At 33.8% G+C, this 13,084-nt stretch overlaps 1 protein-coding gene across 5 annotated transcripts; it reads right to left on the bottom strand.

Moving 5' to 3' along the window:
• Positions 1-2,189: 2,189 nt before the first annotated feature.
• On the bottom strand, positions 2,190-12,493 carry LOC106662922 (protein C19orf12 homolog). 5 transcript variants are annotated; one of them, XM_014387377.2, is made up of 4 exons: positions 5,602-6,145; positions 4,360-4,616; positions 2,848-4,302; positions 2,190-2,788 (listed from the first exon to the last, which is right to left on the bottom strand). In XM_014387377.2, exons 3-4 carry the CDS (start codon positions 3,044-3,046, stop codon positions 2,322-2,324), a joined length of 666 nt encoding a protein of 221 aa, XP_014242863.1. In that variant the 5' UTR covers positions 3,047-4,302; positions 4,360-4,616; positions 5,602-6,145; the 3' UTR covers positions 2,190-2,321. The 5 variants fall into 5 exon arrangements, with proteins under 5 accessions (XP_014242863.1, XP_024085360.1, XP_024085413.1 ...); XM_024229592.1 differs by lacking the exons at positions 4,360-4,616; positions 5,602-6,145 and adding an exon at positions 12,141-12,493; XM_024229645.1 differs by lacking the exons at positions 4,360-4,616; positions 5,602-6,145 and adding an exon at positions 12,141-12,493 and having other exon boundaries at positions 2,190-2,719.
• Between the last annotated feature and the right edge of the window lie 591 nt (positions 12,494-13,084).

Here is a 13,084-nt window from a genome sequence, read left to right as displayed (position 1 = left end):
ACAAAATAAAGCTGAAAGACAATTGAAACTACAATAATTAGGTACATATTTAATGCAAATAATGCACTTTGTAAATATATAATAAGACTAGAGTGCGAGAATTAGTTGAGCCAGTAAATGAAATAAATTGTAATAATTTTGTACAGTATGAAATATAAAAGCATTCAAGTAAGGTTGTAGTATAAGGTTTTTCACAGATTGCTCAGAACTATTGAAGAAGTCAATGCTATTGCAGATGTTGTTACTCTTGATCATCATTCTGTGTAGAGGAGAAGAGAGCTTGTAGTTAGAGCTTTGTCATTCAATATAAAATAATTTATAGTTTTTAAGGGAGTGCGAAGGGACATGTAGCTGTAGTTGAGAGAGGAGATAAGGACTATCAATGAGATTGTTTAATAATTTAAATACAAAAACAATAACAAAGTAATCCCTTCTTACTGCCAGTTCGAAAAGTTTAAATTCAGAGCGGATTCCAGGATAGGCAGAATTCGGAGGAAGATTGAGTTTGTAGGAAAGTTTTTTTAAAAATTTGTTTTGTACAGATTGAAGAATTTTTTGATAATTTAGATAGAATGGGTTCCAAACAGGTGTAGCATATTCTAGTATGGGTTGTACAAAAGCTTTATAAAGATGGACAAAACATAGAGGATTTTTAAATTCATAGATGTTCCAGATGATGAAACCTAGCATCTTTATAAATTTATTTTTTATTGAAGAAATATGTTCTTTAAACTTGAGCTTTTGATCAAAAAGTACACCAAGATCCTTTACGATCTCAACTCCCGTTAAAAGAGCATCATAGAGATAAATAAAAGGTTGTTTCTTATGAGAGAATGTAATTGTGTAGCATTTGGAAACATTAAGAGCAAGTTTGTTATTAGAGCACCAGGTTAGCACATTATTGATAGAATTTTGTAATTGTAAGCAATCGGAAGGAGAAGTGATTATGGAATAGATTTTCAGATCATCAGCAAATAATAAAAATTGAACAGAAGGGAGAGCAAGATGGATATCATTAATAAATAAGAGAAACAAAACTGGTCCAAGATGAGACCCTTGCAGGACTACCGAGGAAGCTGCAAAGGGACATGATTTTATTTTGACTATTTGTTTTCTGTCGGAGAGAAAGCTGGATAACCAATTCAAGATAGTTCCAGTGAAACCATAATCCAATTAGTTTCCTTAACAGTATTGTGTGATTTACTTTATCAAAAGCTTTAGAAAAATCAGTATACACTGAGTCTACTTGGTGTCCAGAGTTGATTGCATCTAAGATGTAATTTTGAAATGTGAGCAGGTTAGTAACGGTTGATCTATTAGAGCAGAAACCATGTTGCTGAGGTATAATAAAAGATTTAATATCGTTTTTACGTTTATTACAAATAATAGAATCAAATATCTTGGAGAACATGGATTGAATGGATATTGGTCTGTAATTGAAAACATTAGATCTATCACCAGCTTTATGTAGGGGAATGACAAAAGTGCTTTTCCAAGCATTGGGGAAAATACTGTTTTTAATGACTGGTTCAGAATATAGTGTAAAGGAGCAATAAGAGCCGCAGAACAATTTTTAAGTAATATAGGGGGTATGCAATCGGGACCAGAAGACTTTTTCACGTATTCTATATAGTATAAGTATATTTTCCTTGTGGTCTGTTTGGTTGACGTTTAGTTACCTTTAGTTTAATTGTTGCCACCATTTTTGCCTTCCTATTCTCATTTTGACATTTCACCTTCTTCAGTAGTGGGTGTGTCTGGGTGGTGGCAAAATCCTGACTCGTTCTGACAGGACAAATCAGCGAGGAGACACAGATATGAGAAAATGATTGGTAACAAACTACACATTCTTTATTATATTGTATTTCTAGTTTCATAAATTTATTCATTTTTTGATAAACAAATAAATTTATATGAATAGTAAATATATTATATATGTATAATCATCTCTTATCATATTATGTTATGGATTTTGATGCATGCACTGAAATTATTTATGTTAATAAAGATTTTTGAAAGATTTTGTGTTGATTCATTACTGAGAAATCATAATAAATATTATGCTGTTAAATGTAATGAAATAAAAATCGTGTAACAGGTAAAGAGTTTAAAAAAAAAAATTTTTCCTTTTTTTATTTATGTATATTTTTTAAATTTTATTATAATAATTTAATTTACATCACATATAAAAATGTTTAGGTGAACAATACAATACTAAAGTAATATTCATTTATTTATTGTTATTTACAACTGTGTTTTAAGATTCTACCAATAAATATAATTTAATACAATCTAACTATTCTATTTTTATTTCTATTATTCTATTCTGCTAAGCTTTCTCGTTCCTTTGCTATTTCTATTGGGTCCGTTTTCAAAAGTGTTTTAAGAATTTTAAGAATTTGCTTCAACAGTGCAACAAAACTGTTTATAATTTGAAGAGATTGGCTTTCAGAGTTTTTTGTAGCCTCACCTGCCATTTCCGTAGCTTCTTGTAATGATTCTACTATTTCCTGACCTTGATTCATGTAATCTATTAGTTGTTTGAATTTGTTTCCTATATAATACACGGCTTTCTTCGCACTTTGTACAGTGCGGCTGCTGATTTGCATTAGTTTGTTCCATGCACACTGCAATTTACTTTTTGTAAGTCCCCAATAATCCACACTGCTTAATGAATTCGCTGCATCCTTTTCTGTTTGGTTGGTTCCGACAGATTGTTCTGGAATTATTTTCAATGGATCATTTCCAATAATTGGGCTCATTTCTTTATTTGAATGCAAAATATTATCTGGAGCAAACATATAATTGAAAATGCATTTTTTTAAAACTCAGGTGTGAATAGCCTACCCTCAACATTATGTGGAGATTCAAGATGTGTAGAGTCATTGAGTTTCTCATTACTAGTGGTCACTGTACTTTCTCTCGGCTCATCCTCCTCTACAATTGGTATACTAGATGCATTTGGATTTGGTGGTGAATGTTCAGTGGATTCTTGGGATTTAGAGTGACTCAAACAGGCCATAAAAATGATCATCAATAGTTTCATCTTGGAAGTGGACTGACCCTTGAAAATCGCTTCCTTTTTTCATAGGAAAAAAAATCCAACTTTACACAACTGATCAAATAAAACTCTTTCATGTTTTTAGAGACGATTACGTAGATGCCCAAACAATATTTGTACAATATGATTTGGAACGAGAGAAAAAAGGGCATTTTAGTGACACAGTTGCTACCATCTAGCATTAAAACAGAGGCTGAGTTTTAAAAGGTTAAAAATAAAACAGTTATGAACTAGAACACTGTATTTTATTATTTTGCTTATTCTATAGTTTATTAACAACACTAGAAAAATATTTGTCATTTGGAAATGATATTGTTTTCTTTCCAATTGATATGACAAAAGTTTTTCACAATTACAATTGGCATTTAACTTAATTTAAACAATTAAAAGCATATCTTTCATTTGTAAGCTTAGCAAAGCACAAAGCCATTAAAGAAATCAGCACATTAATGTGACTTTTTAATTATAAGAATTTTTATAATAAAACAGTCTTATAGAATAATATTATACTCCCTGTAGATTACAGTTTCTACTATATCATCCTTTATATAATAACAAGTTAATAATTTGAACTATATATTATTTTTATTAATAATTAAAAAAATAGTTTTATTTTAATGATAAACGCTACTATTTAAATTATTGGCTTCAATTTATAGGTAATGGGATTTGTTAACAGCTTTTATTTTGTACATATATACTGAGCAATATTAAAAAATTGAAATGGTTTTATTTTAATGAAATAAAACCAAAATATGGTAACATTGACATTTTACTTTATATAGTGTTCAAAAATCTGGTAATAGTATTAATAAAATAAGGTGCACCATTGTAAGTTGAATTAGCAGAATTTCTCTTAAAGTTGGTATACCACCCAGAATTATGATACGTTGGTAAATCAGTTTGAGGTGGAGTAACAAAATAAGAAAGCCCCTTGTACATCCATTTTGCCAATGTGTCAAACATGGTTTTCGTAAATGCTGCTACTCCAGTCGTAAGAAGTTGCCCCTTTAAAGTAGCTAAAGCGGCTACACCTCCGGCTGCCTTTATGTTCACTTCGCCTATTGTATGTAGAACAGCTACATTGGCTTTAGAAACAAAGTCTTCTATCTTTACACCAGTCAGCCCAGCATTTTCTATTCCACGAACCATTAACTCTCCCAAAACAGCTATCAGTTTAATAACTGAAGAAATCACTGGTAGGCTAGGTTCAAAAACCTCGGCTGCACGTGCCAATTTGCCTAAAACAAAGTGCTTGATTTACCCTGTGTGTTTTTAATAATGCATTATATTTTTACCTAATAAATATTTGAACACAGAAGCCTTAGTGGTTATTGTTTTGGTTTTGATCCATGTACTTAGATCAATTAGACTATTTGACAGATTTGCGGTTCCTTCAAGGCTCTTAGAAGCAAGCTCACTTCCAAATTGTACAACCTTATTTCCCAATCCTAAGGCTCCTATCACAGCATGAGAACTGACATCAACTACTTTCTTTGACGCATCTGTGCTATAATCGAGCAATCCATGTACTCCCGGCCGGCAATGAACAATTCTAAAAGTACAATTAATAAAAAAAGCTAACACTATGAAAAACCTCATTTTCCCTTGTCTCAACTTTGACTTTCAACACAGTTTAAAAAAAATTTATCCACTGTTCTACAATCGAACACTTGGGCAAACATGTTAACTTTTTGAATCTGGAAGGGGAAATTTTTATGGCGAATGCAAATATTTCTGTTTAAACAACATTTGATTTTCTGTTTTGATTATGTACTAAGAAACTTTCCTCCCCCCCCCCTAATTCTTTAACCAAAAATTGCTATAAAATACTTTAAATTTTATATCTGGATTCATTTTTCCTTTTTAATTCAGAGCAAAATATGAAAGAGCCCTGATTAATTTAGTCATAAGATACCAAAGAAATTAAATAAAATATTAATAGAAATGCAACAGGCATTTATTTGTTAATTACTATTACAATTCAAAAGTGGACAGCTCGTTAACAAAATTGAGAAATGTAATTGTTTTAGTTGTGAGGAGTGGTTAAGAATGAGGTAGTTTCAATTTTTTTTACCACGTTTCAACCTTCATTTAGGTCATCTTCAGCACATAAAGTGTCTCACAAGGATAGCACCTCATTTTATGCCCTGACAATGACCGGAATAAAGGTTGAAACATCGGGAAAAAAAAATTCTGAACTATCTCATTCTTGTCTGCTCCTCATGACTTCAACAATTATGAAACAACAGGTTTGTAAGAAACACATTGAGAAATGTGCTTGTTCTTAAGACATTTGAATCAAAAGAAATTGAAAAAGAGGTAGATGCTTTTCCATATCAAGCTTTCACGTCTCTCATTCACAAAAGATAAAAATTAAAAACACTAACAAAGACATTTAAAGTGGAATAAGTAACCACTTCAAAAGCAATGCAAGAGAACCTTGTAGACTAAAAAGTAGATAGTAGATAGTAGTATAAAAAATAGAAATAGTACATTTTAAGTAGATAATAGTTTTGAAATTCAAAGACCTGGATTACTTTTTTATCACCACAATGACGGTTTTGGAATAAAAGCCAATCCTGACGAATGATCAGCTACCCATTTTTCTCAACGAGATATCCATCCCTCTGCCTAGCTGTGGCATATATATAGCTCTGTTGGTTTAATTTACCTAAAAGGAGAGAAAGGATTACCTTCAAACCCTTGGCATTTTAAAAAGATTGTCATCAACCTCCCCAAATGTGAAGATTCTGCAGACCTCTGACACATCTAGTGATTAATCCAAGATAATTGAACATTAAAAAAGCAAAATAAGCATAACATTAAAATAAGCATAAAAACATTCACAAAATAAAACGTTTTGAGACATGGATTAATCTCTTAACTACCCTACAATTTCATGAAATTTCTATAAATTTACACAGCATCACAGATGACCGAGAATATGTCAAGGCGAATAAATAACCGTTATTTTCAATATTTTTTTTTTTGTCAATGACTATTCAATAGAAAAGAAGTCACAGGGTCTCAACACGACAGACAAGAATGACACATCTACATGGGAAACTAACACTTTGAGCACTGAAGATGATCTCAATAAAGATTGAAACGTTGGCACGATAAAGAAAATGTTTTTCTAAATCCTACGGCACACCAGACCGCATCTCACAACCTCCAAATAATAGCTGTTAAAAAAAATAATGTGCAACTGCCCTGCAATACTTAGGCTTATAGTACCTGGGAAAACCGTACATGCGCCATGTACATCTTGATACACCTGAGAAAAATTCTCTGCTTCATAAAATAAACAAACTCCTCAGCACACGATCAGCACAACAGCTGAAAGTTTACGTGCTAATCCCTACGACTCCAAATGGGAAAGAAAAAAATCAAGTTTAAAATATTTCTTTGTTTCACTTTTTTAAAATATCACATCATTTGTAAAACACAATATAAAAATCAACATCATTTTGTATTTATATCACAATTTCAATAATTACACTCCTTTCTAACACATAGTACAACTTAAAAACAATTAATTTGCTAACATCATGTGTAAATCTTTTTCAAAATATTGTACAATTGCATATTTCAATGCCATAAACAAATCCGGATTTTGCAAAACCAGGGTGGCAAGTTTAATGGCGTCTGTTATATCTAAGTCTTTGATTGAATTTTGTAAGTGCTGAGCGAATTTGTTTCGTTGTGTAACACTCATGTCTTCCCTAATAATCAATATGACCGGTTTGAACTGTCCTCTCGTATACCACATTGACGACAGGCCTCCCAAAGTTGCTCCTGAAAACAAAACACTAAAATCAGCTTTTGTTCATAATATAACTTAAGGGCATTAACTGACCGACTGCCAAACCGATTGGGCCGCCAAAAATGCCTCCTATAAATGTGGAAATGCCAGTGAACGTCGCTCCCTTTAATGAAGTTTGTAAGTTAACCTTCATATTTTCCTGTTGGACAATCACTTCGGCTGCTTCAATTAATTCTCTAGTGTTAAATGGCATTTTGTCCTAACATTCACTGTAAAAACCATCTTTTTGTATAAAAAACAATAACGTACTCAATGCATAAAGTATTAAAAAGTTTGTACATTCTACAACCTTGTAACATAAAAAACTTGAAGAATTATGTAGTGTGTTTGTTAAGTGCAAGAACGCCCTCAAATTCTTGAAGGGACGAAAAATTATTTTACAATATTTTCCAAGGGTATAGAAGGAATTGATGCTGTTGCCACTTTAGACATCTTTATAAGGCTTTTTTTTAATTACCTGCTAAATGTTTTTTGAAGGTTTAGGGGTTCACATTGAAAAATTAAAGCTTATGTACTGGGGTATTGTGTTTTACAGCTATTTCTATTGCCTTTCTCGCCACACAAGAATAAACTTTTTCCATGCTCAGTAAGATAAGCAATAAATCTAAATGAAAAGTTACTCAAAAGCAACCTCAAATAGACTCATTTTTTTAGCCAAATCCTTTCCTTGTATCCCTTGTCTTTTTTTTTTTTTTTTTTTTTTTTTTTTTTTTTTTTTTTTTTTTTTTTTTTTTTTTTTTTTTTTTTTTTTTTTTTTTAATAAGGCAGCAACCCCAATCAGGGTTATATTTGCCTTGAATCTGTACTGAGTGCGGCCTGCGGGAGGAGGCAGACACCCGACCAAGGAGCCAGGCAGCACGGGGGGACACAGGGGGCATACGGGCAGCATTCTCTAGGATTAGATATTCAACATTTATACTTTTACTTTATCTTTCCTGCAGTACCTGCTATTGACGATGTGCATGGGCTGTGTTACATCCACACCGCCCCCAGGTCTGGGGCTTGCATTGTCGCCCAGAAGTCCCCACACCCACACACACACACCCCCACCCCCACACCACCGACACCACACCCAAGCACCAGCCGCCAGCCACAGGTCCCAACTCTTTATTTCACCCCATAAATCAGATTTTACCAATCAATTCTATTCCCTTAAAAATTTAAATAATCTTGATATTGTTGTTTCCCTGATGTTTAGTAATTCGGGTAGAGAGGAGGGCAACCCACTGCTCATGGGTGCCCTTCTGTATAACTTACATTCTAACAGTATGCTTGACTGTGGTTAAAACTCCACATATCACGCACATATGTAGAGGTTCGCGTGCCATTAAATACCCATGTGTAATTCGTGTGTGCCCTATCCTGAGTCTTGAAGTACACATTATTCTTTTATTGACAGTCAAGCTGAGGTGGTCCATAGTCCTATGTCCGCTTTAACAGCTCTTAGTTTGTTTTCTCTAATATTGAACCATTCTAGTTGCCATTTTTCTTTTATTTTGGCCTTCACATGCGTAACGAAGTCTTCACCTCACTTATTTTATGACCTTCTCTCTGGGCACTTCTTGCCGCTTTGTCTGCCTCAACATTTCCGGTTATCCCGCAGTGTCCTGGTATCCACATGACAGTGACTTGTAAATTTTTCCAGTAAAAGTCCTTTATGGCAGAATGAATTTCATGTACGAGGGGGTTCAGGCTGAAAATATCTTTTAAAGCATATACTGCCGACAGAGAATCAGTACAAAGGATCAGATGATTTCTTGTCAAAGCTGTTATGTTTAGACATTTGTTGATCGCTAGGAGTCCAGCACTATAGTTGCTACATAGTGGTGAGAGTGAGAAAGAATGTTTCCTACCGCCTGACCGCGGCACCAACCCCTTCTGTGCTCTTGGATCCATCCGTGTATGCAAAGGTTGCATTTTTGAAATGGTTTTTGATTTTAAGAAACTCTTGCTTATATGTGTAAGGATGGGTGTTCACCTTTAAGAATTTCGAGAGTTTGGGTTCGGTAACATCCAGGGAGGGGGTGGCGAGACACATGAATGTTGTATTTTTGGGACCTGTATGCCCAAAGATTGTAGAGCTAGTGATACTCACACAGAATAGTGTTTTCGCTTCTGAGTAAGGAGGATTTCATTTGACTATATTATCCAAGGGAAATAGATCCCTGAGTGGGTGCGATTTATTAGATATGATTTTTGCAAAGAACTTTAATGTCATTGAAGGGTACTATTATTTGTTGGCTCCTATATAAGTCATGAGACTGAGAAGAGCACAACAGCGTCTTTGGGTGGGATGCTTAACTTCTAATTGTCCATTGGGTGACATGGAAACAGGATCAAAAACCACACTACGATACATTTTGTCAGATAATTCTCAAATAAAAGTACAAGGGCTATGCCAGGATTCGAACCCAGAATCACCGGCATGGCAAATAATGAGCCAAATTCCCTAACAAATAGGGATATTTATAACTTATTCTTATTCTATTAATTTTAATTAAATTAAACGATATATTCTGGTTAGTTGGATAAACCAAAATACAAAATACAATAATAATGGATTTACTTAGAAATAGTAAACATGAAGATTACTCATTTCGTAAACAAACATTTTTTCTCGTCTTTTCCTCCATTTTAATCTAGTTGTATTCTCTTTAACCAAGGAAAGATATTATCTTGAACCAGAAGTTTGCAATATTATTGTGAGAATGAATCAACGAGGTCATCGGCAAGATAATATCGCAGAGACAGTTGGTCTGCCGGGCTTAAGCCTCATTCCGAGGGACTGGAAGTGCCAATATGAGGCCTGGTAGTGGATCTCAGCGCGTTACAATGCTAAGGGAGGACAGAAATATTGTCAATACTGCAAAACGGAATCCTCTCCATAGTGCCCACCATATAATAAATTAAGTACAAAATGTTTCGGCAAGGTCTTTATGAACACAAATGACTCGTAATCATTTGTATGAAGTTGGCCTGACATCGTATGCCCCTTTGAGACGTCCTGCAGCAGCAGCCCACCATCAACTTAGGAGAATATATGATTCCTAACAATCGGTGGCTAGAATGCAATTTCAATTGTTTTTTAAACAAAATGTATTCTTGTAAAAAGTTAGTATCAAGATTCCTCCATTTTGGGCAGATAAATCTAAAATATGGTTCTTCCAGGAAGAAGAACAATTTCAGTTATTTGGTGTGACCCAGGAACAAACTAAATTTAACTATCTCATTGATGAACTAATTTAATGTGTTTGGGACATTCTTTCTTCAACTGATGACAATAAAGACACATTGACAAAACAACCGCTTATTAAAAATTTCCAAAGAGAAGAAAAAAATTAATGAACTTGAACTAGGAGACATGAAGCCTAGCCAGTACCAAGAAAAATAAAAGCCCTTTCAGGTACAGAAAATTCCGACAAATTATTAAAAACTTTATTGCTGGATAAATTACCCACACAGATAAGAGGACTCAATCACCGATAGAAAACAAGACAAAATAGATTAAATTGGCTAGAAATTTGAGCAATGACGTTTCACTCTACCCAACTTAACGCAGTATCCTCTCATGTAGACAGATTTAATACAACAATTATGTGACCGTATATCTGCTCTAGAGATGGAAGTAAAAGAATTTAAGAAAAACGTTCAAGATCTTGTTGTAGATCATCATCACAATGGTCTATGTAGGTGCAGGTTCTTGCAACTTGGACAAGAAAAACCACAAGCAAGATCCTACACTAAAGAGCCGCTGGCAAAGCTGCCAAAGCTGATTAATAACCTGAAGCAGGCCAGTGAGTTATAAATAACAGGGGAGCACAATAGATCTATTCAGGTCGAGGTGCAGTAGGCCTTGTGGATGCCTCTTCTTTCCCTATCCATAACGATTGGTGGCTAGAATGTAATATCAATTGTTTTTTCAACAAAATGTATTCTTGTAAAGAGTTAGTATCAAGATTCCTCCATTTTGGGCAGATAAACCTGAAATATGGTTCTTCCAGGTAGAAGCACAATTTCAGTTATTTGGCATGACCAAATAAATTTAACTGTCTCATTGATGAGCTAATTTAATGTGTTTGGGACATTCATTCTTCAACTGATGACAATTTGTTAAGCGATTAACAAAACAATCGCTTATTAAAAATTTCCAAAGAGAGGAAAAAAAAATTAATGAGCTTGAACTAGGAGACATGAAGCCTAGCCAGCTACCAAGAACAATGAAAGCTCTTTCAGGTACAGAAAATTCCGACAAATTATTAAAACCTTTATTGCTGGATAAATTACCCACATAGATAAGAGGAATTAACTCAATCACTGATAGAAAACAAGACAAAATAGATTAAATAGGCTAGAAATTTGAGCAATGACTTTTCACTCTACCCAAGTTAATGCAGTATCCTCTCATGTAGTCAGAGATTTAATCCAACAATTATGTGATCGTATATCTGCTCTAGAGATGGAAGTAAAAGAATTTAAGAAAAACGCTCTGATGAGTCGCGTTTCTGTCTGTATAGTGATAGCAGGCGCCGAAGAGTCTACCGAGAACAGGGGGTGCATCTCTCTTCAGTACAGTTTGGAAGAGGCGGTGTCAGTGCTGGGATTTACCCTGGAAGGCAAACTGGACTCCTTATGTCCTCCTTATTAAGAGATTAATGTGAGTAGGAACCATCTTTTTAAAAAGGAAGCAGAGTTGTTCATCAATGATTAAAAAACTTGGGAATTTCCCAACTGCTCCTTCCCTAATTGTCCCCAGACCACAATACCATTGAGCGCATATGGGATGCGTTGCAAAGAAGGCTTTTCGATCTGCAGTCAGACGACCTGCAACAACTGAATGCACCATCGCAATATCTATGGATTGAAATTCCTTATGAAATTAGTGATATCCTTACTAACAGTATGCCCAAACAGGTGCACGGAGGTTTTATCCAACAAAATTATGATGTTAAAAACCTATTATTTTATTTTTCAACCCCCCTCAAAAAAACAACAATAATTTCTGACTTACCTAAAGCATCAAACAAACAATGAAATTAAAACAACGTAAGTTTCTAACGATGTCGAATTATAAAAAAAAAACACTTAAACGAATAAAAGTTCTTTTTAAAACAGCTTACGGTTTATAAATGAAACTCTTGAATGATTCTTGAACAGTGAATTTGAAACGACGATGTTTGAACAATTAAATAAATATATTTAAAAAACTGACAATGTCACAAACAAATCACAAGAAAAATCAATCATAATTACCTTAATTATTCCAATCGTCAGGTTTGCGTAAAAATGAAAGGAAAACTAACAAATCCAACAACTTAAAACGAAAAATACATTTTAAAATAGAACTATTTAAACGCTTGGTTATTTGACTATCTGAGAGATTTGAGCGAGGGGACTGAATCATCGTTCAGGTTTATTCTGGTAAAGATAGCCACATGATTCAAAGTCCACTGTATACTTAAGGCCAAGAAGTAATGATTAAAAAAAAAGTGATAAAAATATATTAAAAAAACTATAAACGATGTAGGATAAACAACCGAATAGAATTCAATATTACAACAGCAATTTCTACGAAATTGTTAATTGGTTTTCAAAGTTTGAAGTTTGCTTCACCAGAGTGGGTTCAAACATGCACAAACAACTGGAGGCAAAATCAAAATCCTTACAGAATTTCCCATTCTGAAAAAGCTAATAGATGGAGATTTTTAATTTATTTATAAATAGTACAATTTGGCCAATCATACATACATTAACCCTGGACTTAGATCCATTGTCTGTTGGGACTAAATCAATAATTTTATGATTTCTAAATTTCATTTGTGCGCGTATGTGGGCTGTAAATTTGCAAGTAATTTAACGAATATATTCAAAAACTATATCACAGTCATGCTATCGAGTTGCAGTATGATATTTCAACAGAAGATTAAGAAAATAGAAACAAGAGAACAGAAGGCGAGATATTACACATATTCGGTGCTTGCTGCTAGAGAAACCTGTACTTTCTGCCCAGAGAAATATGTGCCCAGTAAATTTATATGCAATCAATTTTAGCTAAATAATTTGCAAAATCTATTACCTGGGCTGAAAAAGAAAAACAAATAAGAAAATAGAAAGAACACACAAAAATATCGAGACTCGTTTGTACACTGACAGGCAAAAAATTCCACCCAACTGATTTTTTCGTTTTCTCAATTAAA

The sequence above is a fragment of the Cimex lectularius genome, unplaced genomic scaffold (genome assembly GCF_000648675.2).
Source record: "Cimex lectularius strain Harlan isolate CLEC.00 unplaced genomic scaffold, Clec_2.1 scaffold84, whole genome shotgun sequence".
NCBI classification, from domain to species: domain Eukaryota; kingdom Metazoa; phylum Arthropoda; class Insecta; order Hemiptera; family Cimicidae; genus Cimex; species Cimex lectularius.
This window is presented reverse-complemented; position numbering and strand designations above follow the sequence as displayed.